The sequence below is a fragment of the Mirounga angustirostris genome, unplaced genomic scaffold (genome assembly GCF_029215605.1).
Source record: "Mirounga angustirostris isolate CCGP_5_RB_7025 unplaced genomic scaffold, mMirAng1.0.hap1 SCAF_3, whole genome shotgun sequence".
In the NCBI taxonomy this organism is placed as follows: Eukaryota; Metazoa; Chordata; class Mammalia; order Carnivora; family Phocidae; genus Mirounga; species Mirounga angustirostris.
The window spans coordinates 57,727,031-57,739,669 of record NW_026991711.1 but is presented as its reverse complement, the minus strand read 5'-3'; the positions used below and the strand labels follow the sequence as shown (position 1 = coordinate 57,739,669).

Here is a 12,639-nt window from a genome sequence, read left to right as displayed (position 1 = left end):
GAACAAATAGGACTTGTCTTAAACAACTAAAAAGTTGAACAACATAAATGAAAGAATAGATTTCTGCATTGAACAACAGGTAGCAAAGGACAGTAATCCCTGAGAAAAAGAAAACAAATGGTAAACCCAACCACTGCCTCAGTTTACTGCATGGAGAGAGTTCCCAGGCTACAGGCAAAGAGAAGAAATTGAAATAAAGCCCAATGGTCTTCCTGGCAGAAAAAACAGAGTTCAGAATTCAAGAAAGCCAAGGTAGCTAAATTTAGCTGCACAAAATACCAGAGAGGATAGAGTTACACAGAAAGGAAAAGATGCAAAGAGAGAGCTCCAGAGATCTACAGAGGGTAACACTCAAGTCTTCAGGGGAGAACCCATCAGAGCATACAAGCTACCCAGAGCCAAAGAAAAACCACTGGAAAAAGCAGAACCATTCCAGAAGCTGACACGGGGCCAAGAAGAGCTCTGATTTCCACCAGCCAGAGTGAAAAAACCTTTTACTACATGGAACATCAGGTAGAGTACTCAGAAGGGTGTTATAGATTAGCCATAGATTAAAGACTGCATGGGCTTGGTCTAAAAACAACAACAAAAGTCTTGAAAAGGATCAAATTATTTCCAAGAAACCAAATTGTGTACCAAAACACAACTGAAGCATACTGAAAGGAATATGAAAATATCCAGGATTCCATAAAGTAAAAATCACAATGTCTGGCACCTGATAAAAAAATTACAAGGCAGACCAAAAAAGGAAAAAAAAAAACTAAAAAGGAGAAATATCAGTCAATAGAAACAGACCTAAAAACACAAAGATGTTAGAATTCATAGACAGGGACTTTAAAACTGTTATTATAACTATATTCCATATGTTCAAGAAGATAAAGGAAAGCCCAAACATGTTTTTCCCCCAAACATGTTAAAGAGAGATACAGAAGACATAAAAAAGGATTCAAATAAAACTTTTAAAAAATGATAAATATAGAGGGGCGCCTGGGTGGCTCAGTTGGTTAAGCGACTGCCTTTGGCTCAGGTCATGATCCTGGAGTCCCAGGATCGAGTCCCACATCGGGCTCCTTGCTCAGCGGGGAGTCTGCTTCTCCCTCTGACCCTCCCCCTTCTCATGCTCTATCTCATTCTCTCTCTCAAATAAATAAATAAAATCTTTAAAAAAATGATAAATATAGTGTCTAAGATTAAAAATGCAGTAAATAGAAAAATAATAGCAGATTAGACATTTCGGAGGAAAAAATTAGTGAACTTGACGACATAGCTATAGAAACTATCTAAAATGAAACAAAGAAAAATACCTGGGGAATAAACAAAAACAGAGTATCAGTGATGAGCTGTGGGACAACTTCAAGTCACCTAGTATATTTATGACTGGAATCCCTGAAGGGAGAGGTAGGAGGAGTCAACTAAAATATTTTAAGAAAATAATAGACAAAAATTTCCAAATTTGATGAAACCTATAAAGTCCACATATCCATAATCCTTCTGATGTATTGTTGAATGTAGCTTGCTAATTTTTTGTTGAGGATTTTTGCATCTATGTTTATCAGGGATATTGGCCTATAGTTTTCTTTTTTTGTAGTGTCTTTGTCTGGTTTTGGTATCAGGATAATGCTAGACTCATAGAATGCATTTGGAAGCTTTCCTTCCTCTTCTGTTTTTTGGAATAGTTTAAGAATATTCTCTCTTTAAGTGCTTATCTCTTAAGCATTATCTCTTTAAATGTTTAATGGAATTTACCTGTGAATCTCTCTGGTCCTGGACTTTTATTTTTTGGTAGTTTTTTGGTTACTGGTTCAATCTCATTACTAGTAATTGATTTGTTCAGATGACATGATACTATATATATACAAAATCCTAAAGACTCCACTAAAAAACTAGCAGAATAAATGAATTAAAGTTGCAGGATACAAATTAATACCAAGAAACTGGATGCATTTCTATACACTTGTATAACAAAGCTGCAGAGAGAGAAATTAAGAAAACAATCCCATTTAAAATTGTACCAAAAAGAATAAAATACCTTGGTATGAACTTAACCAAGGAGGTGAAAGATCTGTATCTGAAAACTATAAAACACTGATGCTGCCTATAGGAAACCTACTTTAAGTATAAAGTCACAAATAGGTTAAAAGTAGAAAAATGGGAAAAAATATGCCAAGCTAATATTAATGAAAAGAAAGATGGAGTGGTTTTACTAATCAGACAAAGCAGTTTTCAGAGCAAAGAATAGTAGGAGGGACAAAGAGGGTCATTTCATAATAACTAAGGAGTAGATTAATCAAGAAGACATTACAATTCTCATTGTTTATGCACCTAAATTCTATATGTAAGACAATGAACTAGGTATTGTGAAAAACGTTTTTTAAAAAGTTAGGAGCTTTTCTTTTCAGGAACTCTCTAACCCTCTGCCCCTCCTAGAACCTCTTATCTCAGAGTCACTTCCATCAAGCATTGAAGATTTTGGTCCCTAGTCCACATTCCTCCTCTCTACCACATGTCCTGGGTGACTTCATCTCTCACTCAGCCTCTTGGTTCCTTGACCACCTCATTTCCAATGGTCTTCACCTCCATTCCAAATCATTCATGTGCTCCCAAGATTATTTCTTAGAATACAGTACACTATCCAAAATGTTCTAGCTCTGGAATATAAAGTTGAAATCTCTTACTCTCTATTAAATTTCATTAAAAGCTGTTTCTTAAGGGGCGCCTGGGTGGCTCAGATGGTTGAACGTCTGCCTTTGGCTCAGGTCATGATCTCCAGGTCCCGGGATTGAGCCCCAAGTTGGGCTCCCAGCTCAGCGGGGAGTCTGCTTCTCCCTCTCCCTCTGCCTCTCCCCCTTGTGCTCTGCTTGTGCTCTCTCTCTGTCTCTCTCTCTCTCAAATGAATGAAATCTTTAAATAAATAAACAAATAAATAAAATAAAAGCTGTTTCTTTTTTAATAAGATTTTATTTATTTGAGAGAGAGAGAGAGAAGGGGGGGCGGAGCAGAGGGATAGAGAGAGAGAAGCAGACTCCAACTGAGCAAGAAGCCTGATGCGGGGCTCTAACCCAGGACCCAGAGATCCTAATGTGAGCCGAAGGCAGTTGCTTAACCCGATTGAGCCACCCAGGCGCCCCAATAAAAGCTGTTTCTTAAAACTTCGACTTTGTTCATCAGTCTCCTCCTATGTCCTCTATGCAACTGAAACTACAACCATACCACTTTAATCACTCTGACCAACTTCCTCATCTTATTTGCCCCATTATCACTCGACTGCATCTGTGTAGGCAAAGCCCAAAATCCTGGGTCAATCTAGCTGTTCATTTTTTCTAATCTTACAACTGGCTGCTAGGTGATGCTGGAAAAAATAATGCCACCACAAAGAACGGGAGTGGCACTACAAATTTAAAATTTATACCTTCAACATTTCCTTCAGTGCTGCTAGGCAATCCTCGTATCTTTCATCACTCAGTTCTATTATTCTCCTCAGCAACAATTTAAAATTGTGACCACTCTCCTCAAACTTCTGACTACACCACTTTGCACTCCCTACCCCAACCCATCAACCCACCTTCAGCAAATTACATCAGCTCTATTTTATAAAAAAAAAAGAAATAAATAAAAGCCATACGATGGAAAGTTCCTCATTTTTCTGCCATGGCACCCACATACCTTACTTGTAACTGCTTCCATTCTTTCCATTTGCCACACAGTATTTCCCATCCCACCCTGCCTCTCCTCAAACAAGAGATGACATCTATTCAAGGGAACCCCTTGAATCTGGACAGGCCCTGTGACTACTCTCACCAATAAAACAGAGCTTCCAGCTATAGTCCTTTCAGAAGCCTTTTGGAAGCCAGCTGCTATGTAAGATGCATGAGTATCCTGAAACCAAAATGCTATACGATGCATAGCTTCTCATATGAGAAGGCCAGGAGGATGAGATGCCACCTAGAGTAGGAAGGGAAGGAAAGAAAAGGTGACCATGTAATGAGGGGAAACGAGGGGCCAGATTTGTGAATGAAGAAACATCATGGAGAGGCGCCTGGGTGGCTCAACTGGTTGGGCATTGGACTCTTGATTTCAGCTCAGGTCACGTTATTAGGGTTGTGAGATTGAGCCCCATGTTGGCCTCCACACTGGGCGTGGAGCCTGCTTAGGATTCTCTCTCTTTCCCTCTGCCCCCAAACTCTCCCTCTCTAAAAAGGCAAAAAAGAAAAAATAGAAGCATCATGGAAGTAGATCTTGTCCCTGACACCACACAGTCAAGGATGAACTGCCTAGTCAAGCTCTTCCCAAATCCCTGACCCAGAGAATCATGAGCAAAATAAAATGGTTGTTTTAAGCCACTAATGTGTCATCCTGCAACACAGAACACTCATAATGGCTCTTTTCCATCCACATTTAATCCTACCTTTCCCATCTTAAAAAATAATCTTCCCTCCACCTCACACACTTGGCAGCTATATCTTTATTTCCCTTCACAAACAAGACTCCAGTAAAAAGCTATCCACAATCACTGTCTCCACTTTATCCCTCATTCACATCTCATCAAAATCCCACAGCAATCTATTCCTGCCTCCATTACTTCTATGTAACAGTCCTTGCTACCATCACCAGTGGCTTCCTTGTTGACCCTCTTAATATGCTGGGTAATTTTAGAATTGTATCCTGGACATCATAAATGTTAAGTTGTAAAGATTTCTGGATTCTGTTATTTTTTTTCTCAAATAGGCAAAAGCATGTAATTATTTTCACTGACTTGGATCTGTAAACTTTTTATTTGGGCAGCAGCTCCTGTCTCAGTTCAGATCTTCTTTCATTAAGCTGTTAATCCATTACACTGCAATAATTCAGTTTTCACACAGAGAAGTGGGTAGACAGGATTTGTCCACTCTCTTCAGTAGCCAAGGTTTCCCCAGCTTCTGTTTTCTTCGTTGGCCCCGGCCAGAAAGCCTGCAGTTTTCTTCTCACTTGCACCACCCCCTCCTTGTCCTATTTCACTTCCCCACTTAGCCCTGGGCTAAAAGCTTCCTTCCCAGGCTCTGAGCTTCTCTTCTCTCCTGAAGAGTCTGTCTTCTCTTCCTGTCCAGAGATTTCAGGCAGTTGCTTTCCAAATCATGTAGAGGTTTTATAACTGTCTTTTTTGAGGGGAGTCATATGGTTGGGTCTTCCTCCACCATCACCAGATGCATAGGTCCCTCACAGGTTTTTGAGTTAGCATGATGATACTTGCATTTTATTTTTTTATTTTTTAAGATTTTATTTATTCATTCATGAGAGTGAGAGAGAGAGAGAGGCAGAGGGAGAAGCAGACTTCCCACAGAGCGGGGAGCCCGATGCGGGACTCGATCCCAGGACTCTGGGACCATGACCTGAGCCGAAGGCAGACGCTTAACCATCTGAGCCACCCAGGCGCCCGATACTTGCATTTTAAAAAAGATTTCTCTGGTTGCTGCCAGAGAAATAGTCTTAAGGTAGTTAGAGATGCAGGGAGATCAATAGGAAGAGTCCACAATATTCCCGGGAAGAGAGACCATTTAGAAAATAAAGTACCTAGTGTATCTTGGTTTATTAAGCTTTTTTTTTTTTTGAGAAAAATCTAATGAATTTTGAATATATTAAAAGATCCAAATCTCATTTCATTATCTGCTGGCATTATAAACTGCTTAACAGATTTAAAAGGCATGAACATCTGGAAGTCATTTAATCTAACCCTTAGGTATGGTTTGTTCTGAATCACTCTAATTCCCTTAAATTTCCAGGGAACAAGATTTCACCAGGTTTTTCAATAGATTGTTTATTTAGCATTTTATACTTATATATTGCCTGTTAATCTCTCTGGGACCAAAACAAAGAAAGGTGTGCTTTTTCCTTCAAGTTACTCTATTCTTGATTTATTATTTCTCAAGATTGTGAAGCAAAGATGCCGGAACCCTTCCCCATGCAACCATTAAAAACACGATGATGTTCTTTCTTTTATTAAATTATTGGGAAGAAAAAGTAAGTAGTACCTCACTTGATATTTCCCTAGATAAACAATACTGTTTGAATCTACAGTTTAATGAAAAATTCTTATTGTGATACAGAATCAAAAGACTATTGAAGTTTGCTCTGATTCTTGATCTGGGTGCTGGTAACAGGAGTGTGTTCAATTTATGAAAAATTCATCAAACTATAAACTTGTAATATATACTTTTCTGTATATATGTTACACTTCAGTTAAAAAAAAAAAGGTTTGTGAAAGCTCAAATATATCTATGGTATGTACCTTCTCTAAAATGTCAATTTTTCTCTTAGGAAAAATTCACAGTATTTTATTTGTGTGGTATGACTTATCTTCACACTTAACCTATTCCCTTAATGATTAAAAAAGTAAAAATTTTAAAAGTAAAAAAAGTTTTTAAAAGTTCAAACATTAAAAATATATGACAATAAAAATCATCTATAATTTTATCCTCTAGAGATAGTAGAGGCTTATGACTTCCACATCCTATTAATAAATTAAAATTTCTCCTGACTTTGGACATGTCACTTTTTCTCCAAAAATTCTCAAAAATAAAGGGATATTGTTTAGAATCCTAGAACACCAGTAATTGAACTAAACAGGCTTGAGCACAAGCAACTCATAAACAGTAAATTTCTATTTCCTCCACAATTTTTACAGCCCACATCTTTTCTGTATCTTCACAATGTCTACCCCAATGCAAGCCATGCTGTAGACGTGTACTGATGGGGAAAAAAATAATTCTCTAAAAGAAATAAAAACAGTCACTTTCATTTGATACAGTAATGTCTTGATTTCAATGTCTAGAAGGAGAGGGCACATGAGCCTCTGAACAGTACTTCTTATTATATTTATTTGTCTACTGATTCATTTTTGTCATTCTCATTTAATCCCCCAGAAATCTCCTAGATTTCTAAACACGTCTTTTCTTATAAAGTAGAAGCTCCTGTATGATGGAGTCACATTAAATTCAATTACAGCAATGCCACCGCTTCCTGTCAACTTCCCCTACTTCTCTCCTGTTCTGTCTACTCTGTTCACACAGCACTGCAAGCACTGCAATAACTAAGAAATAAGTTATCTCTTAGCCATTAAGTTTTTAAAACATTAAAAAATTAAAACTAAGGGTTACATGTACAGATTAGAATTCTAGTGTAACTAAAGTCTTAATGTTTTCATGGCCATTTCTATATACTGTCATAAATGAAAAAGTGATATGCTTAGCATGCAACACAGTTTCAAAAGAAACCAACTCTATATTAATCTACAAATCTGATGAGTCACAATTACCCAACCATGCAGATTTAAAAAGCGTAACACAGAAGAACTTCAAATAAGTATTTTACTATTACTACATAGAAAATGCCATCTTTATGAAACAAAAGCCTTATCAATAGCTTATATGCTATAAATAGAATACCTAGAGAATATGATTTGTGCTCCTATAATGCTATGGACAATAACTGAACTATAGTGCAGATTTTTGGACTATCTTTAATGATAGAACAAAAAGAAATACAAATAAATTGAACCAGAAAACTGTACTTTGTTAAATCACCTAAATAGCATAATCCCAATTTTTACCATTTTGTTGGAATTTAACAGCATTTAAATTTTCAAACATGACACCTCTATTTTAAATATACTGCTCAAATACTTTAAGGAATTCTGCTTTGTTTTAAAGTGCCATGTTTTCATTAAAGCTATTCCTAAATAAATCATTGTATCAGATGGTCTGGGGAGCCCAAGTAAAAGAAAACTCCATCTTAATATTCCACTTAACTCTTGGGCTATACACTGAAATTGCATTATTCATTAAATTGCATATGTGCTCTTGAGGTAAATTTTAACAAATACCACTCACTAACAGATAACTGTTATCCATTTGCATATTAATATCTTTAATTATTTTAGCTAGTTACTTACAGAGAGCCATGCAAGTGATTCCATGATTCGATGTTCACATCGTTCTAAATGTTTTATCATTTCTCTGGTCAAGTTGGCTTCTGCTTTGATAAAACTTTCAATCACTTTGTAAAAATCAAAGGCTTTTAAATTAAGTACATTCAGAATCCATGGGAAGGACAAATCTGTTCCAGTATCAAGATTCTGAGATGTACTTCCTAAAAATGAAAGAAAAAATGTAACTTAGGTATGAAATGTTAAGCCTTGAATTACGTATTTTCAGTTTGGAAGGTTTTATCAAACAAAAATTTTAAAACAGCAGAAAAGCTAAACAAAAATTTTTATTTAAAGCAGATTTTTTTTTTTAATTTTGTTTTTTAAATTTATTTTAAGTATTTGTCTCCATGCCCAACATGGGACTTGAATTCACGACCATGAGATGGAAAGTTGTGTGCTCTACTGACTGAGCCAGTCAGGCATCCCTAGAGCAGAAATTTTTCCATAGACTCGTAGGAAATAGGCTTCTAAATTCTGAGTGTATGTGCACATATGTTTTTCCTAAATAGAGGGCTCATGCTTATATCAAATTTTCAAAGGTTAAATACTCTAAACTTATATCAGGAACGGGTTTAATATCTAAGCAGCAATGCATTAGCATATCCATTTTCACAGTCTCATTAACCCCGGATGTGGGGAGGGAAGGACTCTTTAAGATTTTGCTAATTTGGTTAGAAAATGGTTACTCTTTTAAATGTGCACTTTTTGGTTATTAATGAGGATTCATAGTTTTCCATACATGTTTCTCTTTTATTGTGTATTTGTATCCTTAGGTAAATTTTCTTTGTTTTTGCAAACAAAACTTCTTATATTTGTTAACATTATTTGCAAAACAATACTATATGTCTAAAATTATATTTAAAAGAAAATACCATGAGTGGCCTCTGTTCTGTTTATCTGGTAGACTCTAGCTCTAACGTTTGGTTTCATGACCACAGAATCTATAGCAGTGTTTCCATATAGGTAAATGCTATTTGTTAGCACTCCTTTGGTAATTTACAATCTCCTGTCTTGGAAGGGATTTCAATAGGTTCATTTCCTAGACTCAGGATAGCCAAGAATAAGAGCCTAGTGAAGTACTATTTCCATGATGACCTGAAATGGTTCAGATAATAACCCATTTAAATGATTTATGGTGACTACTTACATTCTTCAGTATATATTGACCTATATTATGCATACTGTCTCCTTAACTCCACCCCCCCCCAAAAAACACATCACACCTTAGATAAGTTTTTTTTTAACTTTAAATTGAACTAAAATGTTTATTTACTAAAATTTAACTTACTGCTATATGTAGCCATTACAACCTCAAGAGCGCATGCCAATAAAGACATATGAAAGATGTTGTCATTCAGGAGTTTGCTAAAGGAAAAGAAAAGAATGATTTTGAAACATTTACTTTTATAAAAAAGAAGGAATTGTTTTACTAAAACTAAAGAATTTACCTAAAATTTTGAATGGATAATCGTTCTTCTTCCTAAAACAGATAAAAAAATGTTTAGCTGATGCCTTTTTTGTGTCAGCATTGAATTTTTTTTTCTATTATGTTCTTTTTAACTTACTGATTTAAGCATGGATTCCATTACTCGGTAATACAATCGGACTCCAAGTTTGTATCGCTACAAAGAAAAAAAAATTAGATTCCACTACTTTAGAAAATCACAATTATTAATTTTTAAGGAGGTTTCTCTTAAAAACATATTTCTGATAATTTTTAGGAATATGAATACCAAGAGATCACAAAAGCTAGCTTGTCTAAAACTCAAGATTTCCATATAAAATGATGGTTAATATTCCCAATAAATTATCAAGAGGGAAGGTCCAGTACTTGGTTTTCCTTTTCCCTCATTCCACTCCAGTCTACAACATTCAAGACACACACACACACACACACAGAGGATATGTTATACACCTGGTACTTACTAACCATTTTACATAATAACGTAATACTTCTTGCAGCCTAGGAAATATTTTCAAGATAACTCTCCAGGATAGAGAATAGTCTGTCCATAAAACTGGCAAAGGCAAAAATTGAACCCAACTGATCTTATCAGCAAAAAGTTTTAACCAAATAAATAATTCCCATTAGTTCAAAGAATAACCAAATTTTAGATAGGCACACACAAACCATATTCCTTCATTCAAATTATAAGCATAAATTTCATATACAACCAAAAAGACTTCTAAATACTATTATTTAAAACATGGTTAGCATCAAAATATAACCTCACTACACTGAAATAAATGTATATAGTAGATAACAGTTTTCAAACATATTTTTATATGTTATCTCACTAATTCCATACAACAAAGCAGAACAAATATAGAAACTTGAATCTCAGAGAAGTTAAATGACAGCTCATAAATGATAGAACCAAATATAAACCCAGGGTTCTGATTCAGAGCCCATACTTTTACCCAATGTATAGGTTTTAGATTTTCTGAAATAATAATAGTAATAGTAAAATTAATATCACTCAATAATATCACCAATAAATAGCATGTATATGATCCCATTTATCTAAGTATATGCATTCATGAATATTCATATATACAGAAGCCAAAGAATATATACAAAAAATTTAATAGCATCAAAGATTTTAATTTTCTTGTACTTATATTTTTTAAATGTCTACATTTTTTCTAAAACTTTCTATACATGTTTACTTTTGGTTTCTGTAATGGTGTAAGGGGCATTTTCTTATAAAGCTTTTCATAAACAGCAGCATACACAGGCAGCTGAGATACAGAATCTACTAATATAGGACCAATACTATCATAATACCTTTATAATTTGGAAAGATATTTCATTTGAGGTTATTTACCATATAGTGACACTAATCAAAATAAACTCGTTACCTGTGATCCAATTTCCATACATCCCTGTCCTACAGCTTTAGCAAATTTCTCTTTAAAGATGTATCCAACATCCTTCACTCTTTTCAGGATACTTTCCTTTGGATTCACTGTGCAGTTCTTTAAAGAGGAAAAATATAAATCAATGTTGAGGATATTGTTTAATCAGAATTAACATTTTCTGTCCTATAAGATATAACTTTTCACTTTCAATTATTTATACCATGGAAACACCTCCACAAAAACTAGGTAAACATGACTACTGAAAATAAGAAGAACATAAAGAATTCCATTTTAGGATGTTAGTGACCAAAAAATACTAAAGTACAAATAAAAAACCCTATTATCTGAATTTTCTGCTGCTAAGTTAAAGAACAGATTTGTTAGCCTTTCCACCCACCAAAAAAAGTCTCATAGATATTAGAAACTAATACCATGGAAATGCAAAGGATCATAATTGACTACTATGAACAGTTATACACCAACAAACTAGAAAACCTAAAAGAAAAGGATAGATTCCTAGAAACATACAGCCTACCAAATCTGAACCATGAAGAAACAGAAAATATGAACAGACTGATTACTAGTAAGGAGAGTGAATCAATAATCAAAAACGTCCCAAGAAACAAAAGTCAGACAGCTTCACTGATAAATTTTACCAAACATTCAAAAAAGAATAATAAAACTTCTCAAAGTCCTCCAAAAAACAGAAGAGGAGGGAACACTTTCAAACACACAAGGCTAGCATCACCCTGAAATCAAAACCAGACCAGGACATCACAAGAAAAGAAAATTATAGCCAATATCCCTAATGAATGTAAATGCAAAAATCCTCAACAAACTATTAGCAAACCAAATTCAACAATGCATTAAAGAATCATATACCACAATCAGGTGAGATTTATTCCAGAGATGCCAGGATGGTTCAACACTCACAAATCAATGTGATACATTAACAAAATGAAGGATAAAAATCCTATGATCATCTCAATATGATCATCTTAATAGATGCAGAAAACACTTGACAAAATTCAACATCCATTTATGATAAAAACTCTCCAACAAAGCGGGTATAGAGGGAATATACTTCAACATAATAAAGGCCATATATGATAAGCCCACAGCTAATATCATAGTCAACAGTGAAAAGCTGACAGATTGTCCTGTTAGATCAGAAACAAGACAAAGATGCCCATTGTCCCCTTATTCAACATAGTATTGAAAGTCCTAGCCAGAGCAATCTGGCAAGAAAATGAAGAGGCATCCAAATTGGAAAGGAAGAAATAAAACTGTGTCTATTGACACAGGACATATTATATATAAAAAACCCTAAAGACTCCATCAAAAAATTGTTAGAATAAACTAGTTCAGTAAAGTTGCAGGATACAAAATCAGTATACAGAAATCAGGTTTGTTTCTATGCACTAATAATGAACTAACAAGAGAAATTAAGAATACAATCCCAGGTGGCACCTGGGTGGCTCAGTCATTAGGCATCTGCCTTCAGCTCAGGTCATGATCCCAGGGTCCTGGGGTCGAGCCCCGCATCGGGCTCCCTGCTCCACGGGAAGCCTGCTTCTCCCTCTGCTGCTCCCCCTGCTTGTGTTCCCTCTCTCCCTGCCTTTCTCTCTGTCAAATAAATAAATAAAATCTTTAAAATACAATCCCATTTACAATTGCACCTAAAAGAATAAAATACCTAGGAATAAATTTAAGTAAGGAGGTGAAAAACCTGTACATGGAAAATTATAAGGCACTGATGAAAGAAACTGAAGAAGATAGAAATAAATGCAAAGATATCCCATGCTCATAGGCTGGAA

General features: G+C 35.2%; 1 protein-coding gene across 2 annotated transcripts in view; it reads right to left on the bottom strand.

The window, feature by feature from the left end:
- The window catches only part of RB1 (RB transcriptional corepressor 1), a 162,846-nt gene that overhangs the window by 84,768 nt on the left and 65,439 nt on the right, over window positions 1-12,639 (bottom strand). For both annotated transcript variants that reach the window (XM_045869438.3, XM_054506319.2), the window contains 5 exons: window positions 10,823-10,939; window positions 9,526-9,582; window positions 9,409-9,440; window positions 9,249-9,325; window positions 7,925-8,121 (listed from right to left, as the gene is read on the bottom strand). In XM_045869438.3, coding sequence (XP_045725394.2) covers window positions 7,925-8,121; window positions 9,249-9,325; window positions 9,409-9,440; window positions 9,526-9,582; window positions 10,823-10,939 — 480 coding nt within the window. The remainder of the gene's footprint in view (window positions 1-7,924; window positions 8,122-9,248; window positions 9,326-9,408; window positions 9,441-9,525; window positions 9,583-10,822; window positions 10,940-12,639) is intronic.